The sequence below is a fragment of the Schistocerca serialis genome, chromosome 5 (genome assembly GCF_023864345.2).
Source record: "Schistocerca serialis cubense isolate TAMUIC-IGC-003099 chromosome 5, iqSchSeri2.2, whole genome shotgun sequence".
In the NCBI taxonomy this organism is placed as follows: domain Eukaryota; kingdom Metazoa; phylum Arthropoda; class Insecta; order Orthoptera; family Acrididae; genus Schistocerca; species Schistocerca serialis.
Window position 1 is genome coordinate 32218137 of NC_064642.1, and position 22986 is coordinate 32241122.

General features: G+C 45.2%; 1 protein-coding gene across 1 annotated transcript in view; it reads right to left on the minus strand.

Annotated features, from left to right (window-relative positions):
• The window catches only part of LOC126481726 (muscle M-line assembly protein unc-89-like), a 1115867-nt gene that overhangs the window by 116089 nt on the left and 976792 nt on the right, over positions 1-22986 (minus strand). Inside the window, exon 40 of the mRNA XM_050105679.1 lies at positions 16007-16175. Within this exon, the coding sequence (XP_049961636.1) occupies positions 16007-16175 (169 nt within the window). The remainder of the gene's footprint in view (positions 1-16006; positions 16176-22986) is intronic.

Below are 22986 nucleotides of genomic sequence, written 5' to 3' on the forward strand. Positions count from 1 at the left end.
TACTACAAAGCATTTTCCACCCTTGTAGTCTTTCCATCTTTGAAACGTAACTTCGTTGATATCAAATTATCAATAACTCTCGACTTCAGAAAGTTATACTCTGTAAAACACGAATTCCCTTACGGAGAGCACAAGGCTTCTTCTTTCAACCGCACGAGGGCATTACTCTATTTCGCGAACTCCATAAAGCTCCACGATATTATTTAACACTTAGTCTTCTCAACAAATGAACACCGCCGACAGTATTCAGGCACCTTAATGTCAGTTAGCTGCCCCTGCTGTTAGCACTTTCTGTAGCGTTATGCTTCCTACCAGGACATTCAGAAGGTTATAGGAATAGAAAAGCAACTGAAATCACTCAACAGAGGAAAGTCCACTGGACCTGACGGGATAACAATTCGATTCTACACAGAGTACGCGAAAGAACTTGCCCCCCTTCTAACAGCCGTGTACCGCAAGTCTCTGGAGGAACGGAAGGTTCCAAATGATTGGAAAAGAGCACAGGTAGTCGAGCAGATGCGCAAAACTATAGACCTATATCTCTGACGTCGATCTGTTGTAGAATTTTAGAACATGTTTTTGCTCGCGTATCATGTAATTTCTGGAAACCCATAATCTACTCTGTAGGAATCAACATGGATTCCGGAAACAGCGATCGTGTGAGACCCAACTCGCTTTATTTGTTCATGAGACCCAGAAAATATTAGATACAGGCTCCCAGGTAGATGCTATTTTTCTCGACTTCCGGAAGGCGTTTGATACAGTTCCGCACTGTCGCCTGATAAACAAAGTAAGAGCCTACGGAATATCAGACCAGCTGTGTGGCTGGATTGAAGAGTTTTTAGCAAACAGAACACAGCATGTTGTTATCAATGGAGAGACGTCTACAGACGTTACAGTAACCTCTGGCGTGCCACAGGGGAGTGTTACGGGACCATTGCTTTTCACAATATATATAAATGACCTAATAGATAGAGTCGGAAGTTCCATGGGGCTTTTCGCGGATGATTCTGTAGTTTACAGAGAAGTTGCAGCATTAGAAAATTGCAGCGAAATGCAGGAAGATCTGCAGCGGATAGGCACTTGGTGCAGGGAGTGGCAACTGACCCTTAACATAGACAAATGTAATGTATTGTGAATTCATAGAAAGAAGGATACTTTATTATATGATTATATGATAGCGGAACAAACACTAGTAGCAGTAACTTCTGTAAAATATCTGGGAGTATGCGTACGGTGGTGGTGGTTGTTAGTGTTTAACATCCCGTCGACAACGAGGGCATTAGAGACGGAGCGCAAGCTCGGGTTAGGGAAGGCTTGGGAAGGAAATCGTCCGTGCCCTTTCAAAGGAACCATCCCGGCATTTACCTGAAACGATTTAGGGAAATCACGGAAAACCTAAATCAGGATGGCTGGAAACGGAATTGAACCGTCGTCCTCCAGAATGCGAGTCCAGTGAGTATGCGTACGGAACGATCTGTAAGTGGAACGATCATACAAAATTAATTGTTGGTAAGGCGGGTGCTAGGTTGAGATTCATTGGGAGAGTCCTTAGAAAATGTACTCCATCAACAAAGGAGGTGGCTTACAAAACACTCGTTCGACCTATACTTGAGTATTACTCATCAGTGTGGGATCCGTACCAGGTCGTGTTGACAGAGGAGATAGAGAAGATCCAAAGAAGAGCGGCGCGTTTCGTCACAGGGTTATTTGGTAACCGTGATAGCGTTACGGAGATATTTAGCAAAATCAAATGGCAGACTCTGCAAGAGAGGCGCTTTGCATCGCGGTGTAGCTTACTGCTCAGGTTTCGAGAGGGTGTGATTCTGGATGAGGTATCGAATATATTGCTTCCTCCTACTTATACCTACCGAGAAGATCACGAATGTAAAACTAGAGAGATTGGAGCGCGCACGGAGGCTTTCCGGAAGTCGTTCTTCTCGCGAACCATACGCGACTGGAACAGGAAAGGGAGGTAATGACAGTGACACATAAAGTGCCCTCCGCCACACACCGTTGAGTGGCTTTCGGAGTATAAATGTAGATGTAGATTATTTCCAAAAGTTGATGGAAAACTCTCGGCATCACAGGAAAACTTACTCTCTTAGGGCTGGCTAGTCAGCTCAAACTTCAAGCCATTCAGAAGGATCGCTGAAAGACAAGTCCATCCTCTTCAGGGGTAACAAATTCACCATCTCATCGATATCGAAATCCGGCACAAGCGTCCACAATACCGAACAGAACGAGCACGCAGCAGCGGCCAGCCAGTGTTACGTTTGTTAAAAAAAGAAGCACCTGCAGATCAAAGGTCGAAACGAGGCCTCTTCAGCTTTGCCGTCCAACTACGGCTTACTGCAGCACGTAAGGAAGAGATTTGTTGGCACACTTCCCATACCGTTGACCTTAAAGTAAGAGGGTCGTAATGTAGATGTGGAGACTCAGGTCGGGTGTCGAGATAGAATATCCCCTTAAGCAGAGTGCTGGTAATATAGTAGTGCCACGCCAACGTATCGCCACCCGTATCGGTGCTTCTGTACGCAGTGCAACTGCTGCACGAAATCGCTCCGCTCGGGTGGAGCAGTAAAAGGCGTTAAGAGCGGAGCCCCGAACATCTCTCCTTTTTTTCCGTCGGTCACGAGCCACGCCGCTGCGCCAGTTCGCCGAATTTGTCGCGCCGCGCGCGGCGACCACTGGCGGGGATTTACAGCCGCGGCGGCGCGCCGTAATTGCGGTGTCGGGGAACCCCCAATTACCGGGCCGGCGCCAGCGGCCGCGCCGCCTATCTCAGCGGCGCATCGCGTCACACAGCACACACCTCCCCGGGCCCGGCCTCTGGTCCACACACACACTGCTCTCTTCCCAGGCACCAGCGCCGCCCTCTCACTCACACCGATTTCTGCGGCGCTACTGTCTCCACTGGCTCGTCTCTTGCATGACGAGCTGCTGTTGCAACCGACAGCGGAATAATGTGTGCGAGTTGAGATATTTTACTATTCGTACGATCAATTTTTCACTTGCTGCGTGCCTGCAAATTTAGCAAGGAGTGCTTCCTGATGTGCAGAACAATGAATCCTGTCTGTTGATCGGTGTAATTTTTTGCTCCTTCATGAGATGTCAGAGGAAAGCACAACTGGAAGGGGAGTGAGTCAAGACCACTGCGTCTCCTCAGTACTGTTGGAGCATGTTGTTGTTGTGGTCTTCAGTCCAGAGACTGTTTTGATGCAGCTCTCCATGCTACCCTATCCTGTGCAAGCTTCTTCATCTCCCAGTACCTACTGCAACCCACATCCTTCTGAATCTGCTTAGCGTATTCATCTCTTGGTCTCCCTCTACGATTTTTACCCTCCACGCTGCCCTCCAATGCTAAATTTGTGATCCCTTGATGTCTCAGAACATGCCCTACCAACCGATCCCTTCTTCTCGTCAAGTTGTGCCACAAACTCCTCTTCTCCCCAATTCTGTTCAATAGCTCCTCATTAGTTATGTGATCTACCCATCTAATCTTCAGCATTCTTCTGTAGCACAACATTTCGAAAGCTTCTATTCTCTTCCTGTCTAAACTTTTTATCGTTCACGTTTCACTTCCGTACATGGCTACACTCCATACAAATACTTTCAGAAACGACTTCCTGACACAGAAATATATACTCGATGTTAACAAATTTATCTTCTTCAGAAACGCTTTCCTTGCCATTGCCAGCCTACATTTCATATCCTCTCTACTTCGACCATAATCAGTTATTTTGCTCCCCAAATAGCAAAACTCATTTACTACTTTAAGCGTCTCATTTCCTAATCTAATTCCCGCAACATCATCCGATTTAATTCGACTACATTCCATTACCCTCGTTTTGCTTTTGTTGATGTTCATCTTATATCCTCCTTTCAAGACACTGTCCATTCTGTTCAGCTGCTCTTCCAGGTAATTTTCTGTCTCTGGCACAATTACAATATTGTTCAGAAATGTTTGGAACAGAATAGAGGAGTGTGGATTGGCGGTAGGAGGACAGAGTGTATTCGATTTGCGGATAATATAATGTTATTGACAGAGAGCGATAGAAGTATGACTGGAATGTCAAAAGAAGTAAATAAGATCTGTGAGGAATTCGGAATGAGAATTAATAAGAAAAAGACAAAACGTATGTGATAAGTGCAAGAAAAGTAACAACAGCTATAAAGATAGAACAGGACGATATAGAACAAGATAGTGCTTCCACATATCTGGGAAGCATTATTATGGACGACATGAGACGTAATAAGGAGGTATAGCAATTGGCAAGGAGGCATTTAATAGGAAGGGGAGGCTTCTATAAGAGTGCATGGACAGGGACCTGAGGAAGAGACTGGCGAAGTGCTTCACATGGAGCGTGGCGTTATACAGAGCTGAGACGTGGGCACTGAGGAAAGAGGAAGAAAGAAGGATAGAAGCATCTGAGATGTGGATTTGTAGGAGGTTCGAAGGGATAAAATGGGCAAAAGAAATGAGGAAGTATTGCGAAGAGTGGGGGAAGAGAGAGAAATTTTAAAGGTGACCAGGAAGAGGAAACACAATTGGCTTGGACATTGGACGAGAAGAGACTTTCTAATGACGGATGCTATAGAAGGAATGGTGAATGGAAGAAGAAGAAGAGGACGCAGAAGATACTAGATGGTGGATAGTAAAAGGATAGTAAACAGTTATGAGAAATCGAAGACGGTAGCAAATGTCAAGGATTGCGTGGAGAGCTGGATATGAAGACGTGTCCTAGGTCAGAACGGTGATGGTGGTGATGTGATTTTTAAATTATTTCTGCACTACATTGTAACGTCGTTTCACAGCAAATATGCAATACTAGTCACTTATTCGACTGCATAATATATTTTGAGAATTCCCATCCCGCTCTTCAATCATTTCCATTCATTTTTAAAGGCACGCCACGCCCATCCAGGCTAACAAACAGAAAACATTAGTCCATCGAGAGGACGTAGTCCTTCAGTACATTGGCAGACGTGAAGACACTATAGATCGTAACTCCACAGATAACGACGCCCAAACCGTGTTCTAGAAACAGCGTTGTAGTTTTGGGACGCATTGGATACCTCGATGTTCAATAGCAGGTGAGGATGGCGATACAGAATGGACAGTCAGAAAAACAAGATTTTTGGTTCATGGAAGACGGAGTTTGCAGGTTCTGGACAGAACAACAAAAAAACACGATTTTTGATTCATGGAAGACGGAGTTTGCAGGTTCTGGACAAAACAACAACAACAAACCAAGTATGCTTTTAAAAGAAGATCTTATGGCAAGTGTTTTGAGTTTTGCATGGCAAAAGATGTTACTCAAAAGCAACTAACGTTGCAAACATATAATGCGAGTGGCAGAATCGAGAACTCCAGGTGGTCGTTCACAAATAGGAGGAGTTGGAAGAGCGTTTGAATGGAATGGATACAGTTTTGAAAAGAGATTATGAGATGAACATCAACAAAAATAAATCAAGCGGAATGGTTTTGCAATCCTAAAACCATTTTAAATGTTCACCGTATTCTGATACACTCTTCATTTAAAATGGCCTATACTGCATCATGTATTACGTTACATTGATGACCAGTTGCGGTCTGTGGCCGTTTTCAAATGCCTGTGATAAGATTATCAAGAAATTAAAAGCGTAAAACACTTTCTTGAACATCGTTACACTGTTTGATGTCGCGTCGGTGAAATGTGTGTCATTTTTGAAACTCATTTACTGCTACGTGGAAACAGGTGCGATAAAGATCATCTTGTAAAAAGAATTTGGCAGCCTGCGGTGCAATGGTTTTAACACTCAGAAACGACGTCGACACTGAGGACCTACACGTAAAGGGAAACGGAATGTAGTCGAATGAAATCAGGTGGAGCTGGAAGAATTAGGTTGGGGAAAAATGGCGCTACATTTAGTAGATAAGTTCTGTTATCTGGGAGCAAAATAAGTGACGATGTCCGAAATACAGCGGATTTAAAATGCATACTTGCAATAGCAAAAACAGCAGTCCTGAAAAAGAGAAATCTGTTCAAGTCGAATACAGACTTAAGTGATTAGAAATTTGAGTGAATATATCTGTCTGGACACCAAATAGCTCAGAGGAGCAGAGAGTGGATGCTTTTGAAATGTGTTGTTACAGGAGAATGCTGAAGATTAGATAGGAGGATCGGAGAGCTTATGAAGTGGTTCTGAATCGAACTGGGGAGGAAAGAAATTAGTGGCACACTTCAGTAAGAGGAGGGATCTGCTAATGTGACACATCCTAAAGCGTCAAGGAATCGTCATTCGTTGATGGAGGAAAATATGTGTGTGTGTGTGTGTGTGTATGTTGGGGGGCGGGGGATTTAGATGGAGGCGCAGACTTGATTGTGGGAAAATGAATGCATGTTGCGGTGGTTACACAGTGAAGAAGAAAGAAGGGGCCCGCAGGGGTAGACTAGCGTAGGGGGTTGTGCCAGAGTAGTCTTTGGACTGAAGATCGCAACAACAGTAGAACCACGACATACGTTGTACCAGTTGAGGGGACGGCACGCGTAATCCGTTTACTTTTCTTGATTCCCAAGGCTGCTATGGTAATTTAAAAAATCAGCACGATGCACTTTAATTCAAGTGTGAAGGGAAGCAACGAAGTGGCCATCGGTATGGTGTGGTCCAGTAAGCTATGGTGGGCTGCAGCATAATCCTGCGTAGGCGAACACCTGTCAACATACATCCACTACGTGACTGAGCAAGTTATGCAGAAACGAGTCTTCGAGTTTTGCGTGGGAAGACGATCGATCGGTGTTACGAGGGTACGAGGCAGTGGGAGTAATATTCACAAATGAGAAGCTGTTTGCTACGCAACTGGTTCTACTGTTGAAACTTACGTCCGAACTACCGTTTAAATCAATCGTGGCGTCCAATTTAGCTTGTACAACGATTTGAGCTGTTCAGAGGTTTTGACAGCTGTTAAGCATAAACCATAAGCTCAACATATATGACAGCGTGTGGGAAACCATAGTGAGTATTGTGTGAAATCTTGGTGTTTCACGAATAAAGTTTCAGAGTGGAATCTAAGATCATTCTGATTTTTGCAGGTAAACGACTCACTGCGATCACGAAGATGAAATCATAGAAATGGGGACATTTAATCCAGTTATGTACAAACAATCTTTTTCATGATGAAACTGTTGTGCGTTCCTAGCTGATGATATTCAGGAGAAAAATCTTTCACCATTACATTTTACTTCTGTATTTATCTCGTCATTATTATTTCTGAGCCTAAAGTCTCATTATTTAATGCTCATTCCGAGCATTATCAAATGCTCACAATTGTTAAAACCAGACCGCAAGCTGTCATCGTACTGTCCGGCGTACGTTAGGAGCCAGGAGTCCTTAATGACAAACTGCCGGACGCCGTATAGCCCTGAAACTAGTCATAGCTAGTGAATAGAGATTTAAAGTGTAACTGTGGAAGGTTTATTTCCTGAAACATTGCTTTCCCATCGTCCACGATTGGAATACGAAATCTGCCAAACAAGTCGTTGCTCTACAACATATGCCACACCCTGCGTGCCCACACAGGTGCTGTTTAGTGCTGGGGACAGGTGTTCAGAGTGACCGAGAATGCAGCTTGTGGTCGCACCAGTCGATATCCTTCTAAGGCGCCAACAGGGCAACGCGGCCGGCGACGTTTTCGTGGATAGACTTCGACAGCGAGCGCCAAACATTTCCATAGCTATCTGGACCGGGCGTGGGACCGTTTGTCACGGGCTGACCAGCTGAGAGAGTCCTGTTCCGACGCGTTCCCCAGTGTTCCTTGTCGGTTCTCTGGGCCGGACACATGTGTCGCCGTGTAGCTAGATACACTGTAATGGGATGCGGGCGCCACGTCTCGCTATTAGCAAGTTTTTCTATAATCTGTGACCAGTGACTAATTTCCAAGTCAGAAACGATATATAACGCATTGTAGGGAAGCAGCCTACTCACGCCGTAGTAAATTCACATCAGTCTTTCCATTGTGTGCCAGCCAGTCCGCTGTAACTAGCTCTGACGTCATAAATGTTGCGCAATACTTTGAAAATCAAGCAAATAGCCTGAAACGGTTCTAGCATGTCAGGAGTAATACTAAATTAATATGTGTTGAATATCAGTTCGATAACTTTAACCATTTTCGAAATTTGGACGTTTTTCTGTAAAAATCATTGGCGCAACAGAAAAGAGCTAGAAACTTAAAAATTTATATTTAGATTCCTTTTTCATAATAATTTAGTAGAAACAGTATTCTGGATCTCACAAATTAAGATTTTAGTTGAAATTCATAATTTTCTGGTTTTTGTCTTAAAAATTAAGGAAGCAAGATAGATTAAGTAGGCTAATAAATAAGGCTAGGATGTTTATATTTAAGTAGAATGGAGATCCGCTATAACCATAAAGATATGAGAAGTTTCATTTGAATAACTATAAAACTATAGCGATAGCGTATCTCCAAAGGGAAAGTTCAGAGCTCGTCTACTGCGTGCAGTGTAATTAAATTAATTCTCTCGCCCAAAATATTTAACTTAGCCACGTCAAACTTTTATTATGATTACTTACCTGTGTGTTGAATGCACATTTCAATTGAGAGCTTCATCGGCCATCAGCAAAAGAAGCTATGATTTATTCAATAACTTAATGTGGTGCATTACTAGCCTAGCGGCTAGTCGGGAGAGCCGATTTGATCAGGCGTTCCCTTAGCCGTCCGCACCGCGGCTTTATATATATGAACGCTGCGTGAGAAAAGAAGGCCCCAGTTCTCTCCAGACGCTGAATAGCATGCCACCTGTGTCGGGAGTCGCGTCGTGTCGGTATCATTGCTATAAACAGCCTCGGATGCCCTATTAAGTTACTCGGGATACGCGTAACCATGAAATCATTTTCGAGTGAAGTGTTAATTCTGGGTTGACTTTAATTATCTATCTTCAGTTTGCGTATGTCGTATTTTCAGGTGCCGTCGCGGGACAGACATTCTACCATTATTTAGCGTGGCGTTTGATGAACATTAACATCAAATTATGGCGAGCATTCACTTAAACATTTAATTTGAACAGTTATAGTTGCATCAGCGCATTAGACTCTGAACTGCTCTGATAGTCAGATTGTGTGGATTCTTCTTTTTTTTTTATCTGTGACTTTCAGAATATACTGAACTATTTTTAATCAAAATCGTTTTTGATTATGAATCCCAGACAATCTCCTAATTTCTCAGAGCTATAAGTTGTAGCTATAAGTGTATTTCTCAGATGAAGTGGGCACTAGGAACTACTAATTACAGGCTTCACGTTTTGCTAATCACTTTCTGGTTGCCAATATTGTAGTTAGAGAGCCAGTGTTGAGAACGGCAAAAGACAGCATAAATAATAGGAACATTTTATAAAACAATAATTCTACCCGCCGCCCCACAGCATCTAGTACGAAGAAGAGCGAAGAGGCGTCGATGTTGTTCTCGATATAGATCGTTCGGTATGTTCTAGCAATAAACAACTCCGAGAAGGAATAGTACTTCGTCTTCTCGGCGCAAGCAGTAATGAAGTTATCATGCACAACAGAATGAATCGCAAAGTTATATAATGATACTTAAAATATACCACGCTTTAGAGACTGGTTCATTGTGTAATAACACGCAACGCTACTTTGCAAGACCATGCCACCTAACAAATCCGATTTGCTTTACTTTACGGCTTCGACTTTCATCTTGCGAGTACCTGTGATAAAAGTTACTTACACATACTCTGATATTTTGATTATACATACAGCACTTCCTCAGATTTTATTTGCCTGTTTTGGATGCCACTTTTGCTTGACTGTAGTTACGAAATTTTTATCACATTTGCGAGGAGATACGTCCGCCACTGCTACAGACTTGTCATTTCATGGTTTCGTGAATGCCTAGGAGATTGTGTTTGTGCTGAAGGGAGATGCCCTTTCCACACAATTCCTTGCTTCATCGCATCTGTAGGCACTTATTTAAAGACGCTGAACCAAGCTACTCCAGCATGCTGGAAGTTCGTACATACTTAAATACTTTTAGGAAATTCGTATGTACGTTCAAAAGACATTTCACTCATAATTGAAGGAAAATGTAGAAAAGATTGAATACTTTAGTAGGACTGTGAATAGAGGAACTTTTACACATGTATGTTAATAAGACAAATTAATGCTTTAAGAAGTCTCTCGTTTGGACTGTAATGCATGCTCGCGTAACACAAAGGAACGCGTTACGAATACCATAAATCTGAATCCCTCCTGCAATGGTAGTGAGTCATACTCAATAGTTGGTCAAACCGGAGGTTTTTACGCCAGGCCGTTTGCTGATCTCGCCTCATATTCAGGATGGAAAGAGAAGAGCATTAGCTTTTGATGTCCCGTCGAAGACGAGGTTATTGGAGCAAGATCAAGCTCTGACTGGATAAGTTCGGAGAAGGAAATTGGCTGAGTCAATTTGGTTGGTTGCCAACGGCCTTGCCGCAATGGTAACACCGGTTTCCGTCAGTTCGCCGAAGTTAAGCGCTGTCCGGCTGGGCTAGCACTTGGATGGGTGACCATCCGGTCTGCCGAGCGCCGTTGGCAAGCGGAGCGCACTCAGCCCTTGTGAGGCAAACGGAGGAGCTACTTGATTGAGAAGTAGCGGCTCCGGTCTCAGAAACTGACATACGGCCGGGAGAGCGGTGTGCTGACCACATGCCCCTCCATATCCGCATCCAGTGACGCCTGTGGTATGAGGATGACACGGCGGCCGGTCGGTACCATTGGGTCTCCATGGCCTGTTCAGGAGGAGTTTAGTTTTAGTTTAGTTAATTTGGTTGGTTGGTTGATTCGGGAGAGGCGACTAAACAGTGTATTAGGGAAGGTTGGGGAAGGAAGGAGGTCGTGCCCTTTCACAGGAACCACCCCGGCATTTACCTGAAGCAAATTAGGGAAATCATGGGAAACCTAAATCAGGATGGCCGGACGCGGATTTGAGCCGTCATCCTCCCGTGTGCAAAATGGCTCTGAGCACTATGGGACTCAACTGCTGTGGTCATAAGTCCCCTAGAACTTAGAACTACTTAAACCTAACTAACCTAAGGACATCACACACATCCATGCCCGAGGCAGGATTCGAACCTGCGACCGTAGCGGTCGTGCAGTTCCAGACTGTAGCGCCTTTAACCGCTCGGCCACTACGGCCGGCTTCCCGTGTGCAAACCACTGCACCACCTCGCTCGGTGTGTCCATTTGAAATAAGTCATCCTTATGAAACCACGATAAACCTACGAGGGTTGTTTTTTAAGTAAGGGCCGTTTTTATTTTTAAAAAAAGATACAAATACTTTTGTTAAAAAACTTTTATTTTCTGATTCTACACACTTTTATCTATTTTTCTACATAGTTGCCTTGTTTATTTAAGCACTTGTCATACCGTACAACTAAGTTTTTAATTCCCTCTTCAAAGAATTCGGTCGCCTGCTCCGACAGCCAAGAGTTCATGGCCGCTTTCACTTCATCGTCGTCATTGAAGCGCTGCCCGCCAAGATGGTGTTTCAGGTACCGGAAAACGTGAAAATCGCTAGGAGCAAGGTCGGGGCTGTATGGTGCATGGTCCAAAACTTCCCAACCAAAAGAATCAATCAAATCACGAGTCTTTTGAGAGGTGTGAGGCCTAGCGTTATGGTGCAGGAGCAAAACTCCTTTTGTCAGCATGCCGCGCCTTTTGTTTTGAATTGCTCTGCGGAGCTTCTTTAGAGTTGCACAGTAGGCATCTGAGTTGATTGTCGTTCCTCGTGGCATAAAGTCCACTAGCAAAACACCGCGCCGGCCCCAGAAAACAGTTGCCATAATCTTGCGCTTTGACAGCGTCTGTTTGGCTTTGACCTTGACGGGTGAGGTTGTGTGTCGCCATTCCATCGATTGTCGCTTGCTTTCGGGAGTGTTATGGGATACCTATGTTTCATCTCCAGTGACAATTTGACTCAACATGTCATCCCCTTCTTCCTCGTAACGAATCAAAAAGTCCAATGAAGTGGCAAATCTCTTCCCTTTGTGGTCCTCTGTGAGGAGTATGGGTACCCACCGAGAACACAGTTTCTTAAAGTTCAGGTTTTCAGACACAATTTTGTACAAAACCGATCTCGAAACTTTTGGAAATTCCAATGAAAGAGTGGATATTGTGAATCTTCTGTCCTCACGAATCTATGTTTCGACTGCAGCCACCAAATCATCAGTGATCACAGAGGGCCGGCCTGAGCGTTCTTCGTCATGGACGTTTTGACGGCCATTTTTAAACTCTCTAACCCATTGACGCACTTTACCTTCACTCATTGCATTCAAGCCATAAACTTCTGTTAACTGACGATGAATTTCTACAGCTGATAGGCTTCTCGCGGTCAAAAAACGTATCACTGACCGTATCTCACACGCGGCGGGCGATTGAGTAGTCGTAAACATTATAAAGCAGCACAGCGATGCGTACACGTCAGCTACAGAGCTGCAACTTGCATCAGTGTGAACGGGAAGGATGCCGGCAAGTGGCGCGGTGGCTTGATGCGGCGTCCGCGCGAACTACGGGACTATACGCGCGAACGGCCCTTACTTAAAAAACAACCCTCGTACAACTGAATGGCCGGACGGCGATTCAAACTGAAACCCTCGCAAACACGAGACAAATGTCTAAGCACTGAGGCGAGTGGCTCGGTAAACGCGTTCAGATTTCTTCTGTAACTGTAAACCATCGCATGCGTAAAATGTTCAGTCTATCCCGCATTGTTAGCGACAGTCACTACCGGGTAATTTGTAGATGTGACTATTGGCGTAGTATAGGTTTATGTGAAATAGCAGTAACGCCGTTTGCCTATTAATTGTGGCCATTGTGGTGTCCGGCTCCGTAGCGTAGCGGTAGCGTACCGCCTACCACGTGGGGGGCCCGGGTTTGATTCTCGGCAGGGGACTTGGTGTTGTGTGTCCTTCATCATCATTTTCATCATCATTGACTCGCAAGTCGCCGACGTCGCCTCCCGGCCAACAATGCCATACGATCATTTTCATTTTTGTGGCCATTGTGATACATCCGTTTTGGTTCAGTGTTATCCCTCGAGGGGCATTCAAATGAAAACCGAGCGCCCACCATGGAATGGTTCCATTCGAAAGTAATCGCCACACGCGTTAAGACATTCATCCCACTGGGAGACGAGCCGATCAATTCCTGTTTTGTAGATGGCGGTCGGCCGCAGATGGATCCACAACTGCACCGACTCTTGAGCTTCGTCGTCCCACTGATACCGACGTACGTACCTGTTTTTCTTCAGGTCGCCAAAGACGCGGAAATCAGACGGTGAAAGATCCAGGCTGCACGGAGGATGTTGCAGCGTTTCCCAACCAAATCGCTGAAGCGCAGTCTTTGTTCGATTGGCAGTGTGGGGTCGGGCGTTACCGTGCGACAAGGTGAATCTGTGCGATAGCGAATGGGCTTTTTGACTTATAGCGCGTCCCAGTTTCTGCAAAGTGTCTTCACAGCGCTGCGCATTGACTCTTGTTCCACGTTGGAGAAACTCGGCGAGCAGAGGACCCCTGCAGTCGAAGGTCACCATGACCTTGCCAGAACTTGGGTGAACAGATTTGGAGTTGTTTTGCTTGCGAAAGGTGGGAAGTTTCCACCGTTGGCTTTGCCGTTTACACCCGGCCTGTCGGCATGCCGTCGGATCAAATGGTTCAAATGGCTCTCAGCACTATGGGACTTAACAGCTGTGGTCATCAGTCCCCTAGAACTTAGAACTACTTAAACCTAACTAACCTAAGGACATCACACACATAGGTGTAGGTGTTTGGTTATTGAATGGTTTACTAAAGGCGCGCCTCAGGCTCGATGACGTATGAGGGCGTATCAGGTTTTAGCTTTCTACGTTTACATGATACAATGTGTTCTCGAAGGGGAACAGAGAGAAGAAAAGAAATCATTAAAGCTTTCCTTCTCATACCGTTCGTTAGGTCTCCACTGACCTGCGATTCTGGGTGACTTTTTTGAACTGTACCCCTATCCCCAAACCTCTCCAGTCGTTTTCCTTCGGCCCTCTTCCTTCCACCGAGCGAGGTGGCGCAGTGGTTAGCACACTGGACTCGCATTCGGGAGGACGACGGTTCAATCCCGCGTCCGGCCATCCTGATTTAGGTTTTCCGTGATTTCCCTAAACCGCTTCCGGCAAATGCCGGGATGGTTCCTTTGAAAGGGCACTGCCGACTTCCTTCCCCATCCTTCCCTAATCCGATGAGACCGATAATCTCGCAGATTGGTCTCCTCCCCTCGAATCAACCAACCAACCTCTTCCTTCCGCTTCAACTCTTCTGCTAGGAAAAGGAGCCACTGGCTACGAGAGCTTGTAAAAGTTCAGTCCTTTTGTGTGTGTATGTGTTCCGCTGCCCCTGCTATATTCACAACCGATACAAAAGAGTTACATGTTTGCACCTGTTACTGTCTTTCAAAGTAGCCACCAGCGTCGTGTACAACCCGTTGCCAGCGATGTGGAAGGCGTAGTATAACGTTAGCAGAGCCTGTTCTGTTGATGGTGCGAATGGAGCGGTCTACTGCCTGTCGAATCTCTGGAACAGTTCTGAAGTGAATGCCACGAAGTGGTTCCTTCATCTTTGGAGCCGAATCAAACTCACAAGGATATAGTCTGGGGAGTATGGTGGCTGGTACAGTGCTTCCCAGTCCCATAGACCGAACAGAGCAGCCACAGCTTGCGCTGTATGCGCCCGCGCATTGTCGTGCAAAATGATGGGTGGGTTGTGCAGAAAGTGACGCCGCTTCTTTCGCAAAGCTGGTCACAGATGACTTAAGTCCTTGTGACTTTGATTTAATTTCGAAGATGAAGGAACCACTTCGCGGCATTCGCTTCAGAACTGTTCCAGAGATTCGACAGGCAGTAGACCGCTCCATTCGCACCATCAACAGAAGAGGCTCTACTAACGGTATACTACGCCTTCCACATCGCTGGCAACGGGTTCTACACAACGCTGGTGGCTACTTTGAGAGACAGCAACAGGTGCAAACATGTAACTGTTTTGTATCGGTTGTGAATAAATAGTTGCCACTAGGTTTTCTTGCTATCTGGGACAGATACATCTACATTTATACTCCGCAAGCCACCCAACGGTGTATGGCGGAGTCACTGTCTTTACTTCCGTTTCCTGTTCCAGTCGCGTATGGTTCGCGGGAAGAACGACTGCCGGAAAGCCTCCGTGCGCGCTCGAACCTCTCTAATTTTACAAACGCGATCTCCTCGGGAGCTATAAGTAGTGGGAAGCAATATATTCGATACCTCATCCAGAAACGCACCCTCTCGAAACCTGGACAGCAAGCTACACCGCGATGCAGAGCGCCTCTCTTGCAGAGTCTGCCACTCGAGTTTGCTAAACATCCCCTTAACGCTATCACGCTTACCAAATAACCCTGTGACGAAACGCGCCGCTCTTCTTTGGATCTTCTCTATCTCCTCTGTCAACCCGACCTGGTACGGATCCCACACTGATGAGCAATACTCAAGTATAGGTCGAACGAGTGTTTTGTAAGCCACCTCCTTTGTTGATGGAATACATTTTCTAAGGACTCTCCGAGTGAATCTCAACCTGGTACCCGCCTTACCAACAATTAATTTTATATGATCATTCCACTTCAAATCGTTTCTCACGCATACTCCCAGATATTTTACAGACGTAACTGCTACCAGTGTTTGTTCCGCTATCATATAATCATACAATAAAGGACCCTTCTTTCTATGTATTCGCAATACTCAAGCTTTAATGTTAAGGGTAAGGGTCAGTTTTGCGAGGGGCGGGGAGGTGGGGGGGATTTGTTGTTAGTTTCGAGTATCGTGCAATGCTTGATAGCGTTGTCATAGGTTAGGTCGTCGTAAACAGAGTCAGTCCAGGGCCAATGCTGGGCTGGGTTAGACGAAGCGGTGCAAGTCTGAGATCAGTGAGTAGACTAGACGATAGAAGATGAGGGAATGGCCTACCTTTGGCGTAGATCTGCAGCGAGATCACGGCCTTGGCCTCCCCATGGCAGTTGCGGGCGACGACGGAGTAGGCGCCGGTGAAGTCTAGCTTGGCGTGCGGGATCTCCAGCTGGTAGCACGGGCCGTCACCCTGGCGGCGGAAGTGCGCCGCGTCTCGGTAGTAGTCGGGCTGTGGGCAGCCAGGGAGGGGGCGCGATATCAGCCGCGTGGCAACAACACAGCACAGCACAGCACAACACACCACAGCACAAGCTTCTGGCTCAGGTGCGAGGGGCGGTCAGTAAGTAGCGCAACACATTCGTTTATTCACAACTCCATCACACCATATTATTCCTCACTATGTTGGCTGCAAAACCCTATTTTTCAACATAATCTACATTCCATGTGAGGGCCTTACGCCACCTTACTGGCAGGGCCAGTATGCCCCCACTCTACTGGTCGACGTCGGAACCAGCGTCTTGCTGCATCAACAATGTCCCCATAATCCGCGTACTGCTTCATTGATTGTGTTCCCTCAATCACCTCGGATGAGAATGTCCGCACGTTCCAACACTGCAGGAGCAACGACTGCGTGCTGCCGGTTTGTGCGACAATGTTGCGACGATGACAGACGCCTCGGCCAACGACTCACCGTGCTTTTGTTCACTGCCAGGTCTGCGTAGACATTCCGCAAGAGCCTACGAATGTTTGCGATGCTCCGGTTTCTCGCCAAAAGAAACTCAGTGACAGTTCTCTGCTAGAAACGCAGCTCCGTTACAGGCGCCATTTTGAGGGCTACGTATAGAGCTCCCACCCATCGGAACTTCATGAAACTAACGGGGCTGAAGCAGAACTGTTCCACCATCTACGTAACAAATTCCTCATTTTTTAGCAGAAACTGACCGAGAGTAAAATGTGTTGCATTACTTATTGAACGTCCCTCTTAATTGCGACTGCAGTGCAGATCCGTTTTCAGGATCTGAACTTGTAATGTGGGCTCTGACACGAGAAACTTTGTGACAAATAACCTTCAAAAATAATATTGTAGATTAATTTTCCAATTAAAAACCTGTAACTCAGCAACTGAAGTTAAATATTTTACTGTGTATAAAATTTTCGATTGAACGAATTTATGAGATGAAAAGAACTGAAAACATCACGTTATCCAACACGACTCCTTAACATTGGCACGAACAACTATATCACAAAAAGTTGAGATTCATGTTCACCCAAAAATCAGTATTTCAATTTTGGAAAAAAGAAAACCGAAATGTAGTTATAAGCAACGACAAGACAAATGCAAAATAACAAAATAAATGTAAATACTAAGCGATTTTTTTGATTTTTTTATTCAATTAGACTACTTTCACTGACAATCAGCCTTGAAATGAAAGTTGCAAATAATCATTGTGGTGTCACCGCCAGACACCACACTTGCTAGGTGGTAGCCTTTAAATTGGCCGCGGTCCGTTAGTGTACGTCGGACCCGCGTGTCGCCACTATCAGTGATTGCAGACCGAGGACCGCCACACGGCAGCTCTAGAGAGACTTCCTAGCACTCGCCCAGTTGTACAGCCGACTTTGCTGGAGATGGTTCACTGACAAAATACGCTCTCATTTGCCGAGACGATAGTTAGCATAGCCTTCAGCTACGTCATTTGCTACGACCTAGCAAGGCGCCATTACAAGTTACTATTGATGCTGTAAAACATGTACCGTCAAGAGCGATGTTCACCATTTATGGATTAAAGTTAAGTATTCCACAGCTACGTCCTTTTTTGCTAGTCTAATTACCTTGACCTGTTCCAGACCTCACGCCAGCCTGCGTGAGCGAAACGCGTGCCTTTCGGCTTCCTCTCAAAAACGGGTTGGCTCTCTTGCCAATCCACAACAATCATCTATATTAATGAACGGCTAAAAAATGTCACCCATTTCCCAGTTGCAGAACGCCTATCTATTGGCTTACAAGGGCACCAAAAATTTGATTTCTTATAATTATGCACCGAATTCAAAATTTTAAAATGCTGTCACAATCTAATCATTAAGAGGTATAATTTTATGTTAGAAGTATAACACGATGAGATAAGTATTAAAGTTAGAAACTTTGTACGTGTGTAACACATGACGCTCCAACTACCCAGACTATAGTCACCCAATACCTAAGGATCCGAGCACTTTGCGGTAACCAAGAAGCTCTACACGTAACTTGAAAGCTTTAGGAATCTTCTTGTCATTGACAAGTGATACAAAATAATAAAAGGAAAAATTTATCGCTTAGTACATTCTAGCTTTTCATTGCATCAGGCATTAGACTTTAATCTACTATCTACTACTTCTTTACCTGAAACTATATATATATATATATATATATATATATATATATATATATATATAGTTTCAGGTCTAACTATATATATATATTTTCAGGTCTGCGGCTGGCGCGCTGCCAAGATTGAGTAGCACCGCCTTATCGGCGGGGTCAAAGGTCATGCGCTCAGAGAGCTGACGTAACATGCTGTTGCATACTCTATGTCGACAGATTCTAGATGTACCCTTGTCCGTTTTTAAGCTACGCTACAGATCACTTTATTTGTGAAAATACATTGTACAATATCCTACAAATTTAACATATTCACAGGTACCTTTACCTTTAATCCATATAAATACAGTTTCATTAACTGATATCTTACGTCTACTACGTGTATACAAGGAGAAAGGTGAGGGTGACATATATGTTGATTTGCCGAAGTCTTTATCTGCATTTTCTGTAACATGATATGTCCGATAGGCTATGATATCACGATCGACGAAGTTTCCAGTCCAGATACATTAGGTACGCCTGTACCACCACGTACAATAGCAACTGTTAACCATCCGTTCCCATGGGTAAAGGAATCATTGATGTCGATGCTGAAGTTCAGTCTGCAACCACAGAAGACTGCGGGTCCATCCAATAGCGAGTGCGCGGCGACAGACTTGATAGTATTCTTTTTCTTGTCGGCGGCTGATGTTGTCATTTCGACGTCTTCAATTGTTTTATATATTGTCTGTCTTGCACGACGACGGTAGCTCTCTGAGCGCATGACCTTTGACCCCGCCGATAAGGCGGTGCTACTCAATCTTGGCAGCGCGCCAGCCGCAGACTTGACGCTCCAAGGAGACGGGCGCATATATATATATATATTCGTAGCACATTTGCACGGGGCTGTTTCACACAATGGAGTTCGATTCTTTAAAGACTAGGGGGTATTGATGTTCGCAAATTCCTTTGAGTCTATACTTCTTACTACGTATAATGTCTTCATAAGGTGTTCAGCTGCCATACTGCTATAATAGGAAGGTTGGCAAATTCTTGGAGTTGTTTTCAGTTACAGTACTGTAATTATTAGCACAAAAAATATACTTTCATAAAAATGCTGTCATAGTTTTAAATACATTTATTTGATTTTTGAACTTCGCACAAAAATGCTCGGTGGTGATCACATGGTCTAGCTTTGACGTCACGAGTCAGTAAACTCCCAGCCACCTTCGGTCGTAAGAGGCCTCGTGCGCTTCCAGCGCTTCAGGAGCTCAAGAACCCGCTTCTGGCAACAGGAAGTAAATATTTTAAGGGTCTCGGTGTGAATGAAATGAGAGATGGAAGAAATAGAACCGACTTCAAACTGACAAAGTTCCTCTAACCATTCCTTTAAAAATCTTTGCTATTTTGCCGACTGAATATTTGGCGCAAGGAAACGCCCCGTTTGAGAGGTGAATGCTGACGTAATTCATAAAGGCCGTCGACTGAAAAACTCAGCCGAATAAGGCTACAAAAATAATGACTTTACCATTATAAGAGGCCCTCGCCTCAGTATTGAAACAGAGGCATTTTTATTTCAAATTTTTGTGGTGTGACTCCTAGGCTGGACCCTAAACCTTTCAGTACCGTTGGATGTATCTGTTCCACTGGATGATGGCAGAGAAGCATTGGCAGTTTGCTTCATGTTGTTGTTACGCATCTTCAAGCTTCATTGTAAACCATCGATTCTGCTCCATTCCTAATTTCTGGATTACTTCTCGCCTGCAGATAGCCAATCCAATGAACACATTTGCAAATCGGGCTGCTGCGAAACCTTCCAGGACAATTCATGTCAATGAAGTGCACGTACTTCCTGACGTTAGTCGCGTGACATACAGACCGCCTGTAATGTGAGTTAAGAACTTGGAGAGATGCTGTGTCCACTAATGTGTGTCTACGTGTTCTAGTTTTTAGGCAGTCGTCTCCTGAAATAATGGCGGAAAATATGTTTATATTATCACTTCAGACTATGAAATTAATTAATATAATCCCATTAGTGTCTTCACTCCGTAAAATAAAAAAGGTAGCGAAAGGACTAATAAGCCTGCACGTCGATTCGGGCTAACTGCAGTGAGAAGGAAACGGAGGTGAGAGAGACGTATAGTCAGACGAATGGATGGTCGCTGGAGTAAGGAAATTCCTTGCTGGATTTTAAGAGACTTCTGAAAGCACCATATAAATGATGAAATGGAAGCGGGAAAGATGACATTACCAGGAGCAACAGCTCTATGTGGATGCCAGATGGCTGACGACGCTGTGTTGTACGTACAATGTAAATCAATTCTATGAGTACTAAATTGCATTTTTTCACATGCGACTGGTAGTTCATAGTAGCCTGCAGTGACATGATTAGAATTTGACAATGATAGCTCTGAACAATTACACCCAGCAATTCAGGCACAGATATGTGACGTCACTGCCTCATTCTTTGGCTCAGTTAAAATATTGAACGAAAGTGACTATGAATCTGAGGTTAATGAGGAAATTTGGTTGCGAGTCTGTTCTGCCTGTCTCACTCTCATGCCAGCATATATCCACATCCGCAGCTGCACTCCGCAGTCCAGCTCACAGTGTATGGCGAACACACTTCTGATGCCACTTATCCATCCAGCCCGCCCCTCCTTCCTCGTTCCATCTGTGAACAGCACGTATGGAATGTCACAGTCGGTAACGCTCATTATGAACTTCAGTATCTCCGATTTTCTCGTCGTGGTCATTTAACGAGATGTTCACTGCCCGATAAAAGGAATGAAGCGCCCAGGAGGGGAGGAGTAAACGGTTGAGAGGATATGCGATGTTATTTCGGCCGCTACAACGTTGACTGAAATTGATGAAGCACTTTGCAGTACGAGTCCACTTGTCACTATGACGTCGCACCCCTTCTGGCCTGGATACACGAAATGCTTTGGATGGGAAGGCTGTCCTAAAGCCGTTACGTCCTTTCCTGAGACCAACTGGTCTACAAGCATTCTGATCAGTCCTTGACATACTGGATACTGGCAGTGACACGGAGGTGACGTCAGAGCTGGTCCCAAACACGTTGTATCGGTGACAGGTCTGCGGATCTCGATGGTCACGGAAGTAGCTCAACATCACGCAGACAGTTCACAGAGGCGCGACCCATGTGTGGACTGCATTGTCCTGTTCAATAATGGCACCACGATATTGTCGAATAGGAGGTAAGACACGAGAAAGCAGGATGTCCGCGGTATAGCGTCGTTCCCTCAGTCACTACCTGCTGTGACCTGAAGACATACCCGATGACTGCCGGCACCGCGACGCCCCCGCAAAACAGGTCGCCGACGATGCCCATCCGGCGAGTGCAGATTTGCAGTTCATCGCTAGACACAACGCGACGTCATTCACCACCAGTCCAGCACTCGAAACGCAGCCGTCTGTGTTTTGTTACTAACGACAGCCTTCGCATGGGAGGGTAATTCTTTATCCTGCCTACTGTGGTCTCCAACCAGAGGTATCAAATGACACGTAGTGTTGCGAAGAGTCCACCACTTCTTGTCAGACAGCAGGCGCAGATGTGAAGGGGTTACGCCGTTACGAAGTGTTTGGTGCACAGTACGGCCTCTCTGCCTTGTGGGGGACAGACGTGGTCGAAGGAAACCTTCACGATTTGCAGCTCTAGTGACGAGTCATGCGGCTCTCCGTTGAGCCCTCTCTATCCCTTCTTTTAACCAAACTTTGTAAGAGACATAGATCGATGACCAATACTCAAGAATCGCTCTTGCAAGCGATGTGCAGACCTCTTATTTCGTGGACGAATTTTTCGTTAAGGCTGTCTGCCCGGTATCAACTTTGCCTACAATTTGCTTTATGTAGTACTCTGCTTTAGTTCGCTCCTCATGGTTACTCCTAGGCATTTGACGGTACCAGCAGTCTCGACTGGTATGTCAGCAATAACGCAATCGAAAAATGGTTCAAATGGTTCTGAGCACTATGGGACTTAACATTTATGGTCATCAGTCCCCTAGAACTTAGAACTACCTAAGCCTAACTAACCTAAGGACATCACACAACACCCAGCCATCACGAGGCAGAGAAAATCCCTGACCCCGCCGGGAATCGAACCCGGGAACCCGGGCGTGGGAAGCGAGAACGCTACCGCACGACCACGAGCTGCGGGCAACGCAATCGAGCAGCAGTGGATAATTCGAGTATGTTACATTCGTGAACGTTCAGTCTTTGCACCAATCGCCGGTCCTCTGCAAGTACTGCTGCAGTTCGACATAGTCTCTTAGCGTTGGAACTGCCCTGTAGACAACACCACCGTCCGCCAATAGCCATAAGGACCCTGCAACATTATCCTTTGGATCGTTAATATAAACTACTAACAACTCGTGCATCCAAGCTGCTTACAAGAATAATATACAGAAGAATGGAAAAGAAAATGGAGAGTGTGTTAGATGACGATCACTTTGGTGCTACGAAATGTAAAAGAACCAGAGAAGAAATTCTGATGCTGAAAGACTAAAGAAAAATCGAGAGATGTTCATAGGCTTTGTTGACCTGGAAAAAGCGTTCGACAATGTAAAATGGTGCAAGTTGTTCGAGGTTCTGAAAAAAATTGGGATAAGCTATAGAGAGAAAGGGTAATTTACAATACGTACAAGAGCCAAGAGGAATTAATAAGAGTGGACGACCAGGGGCG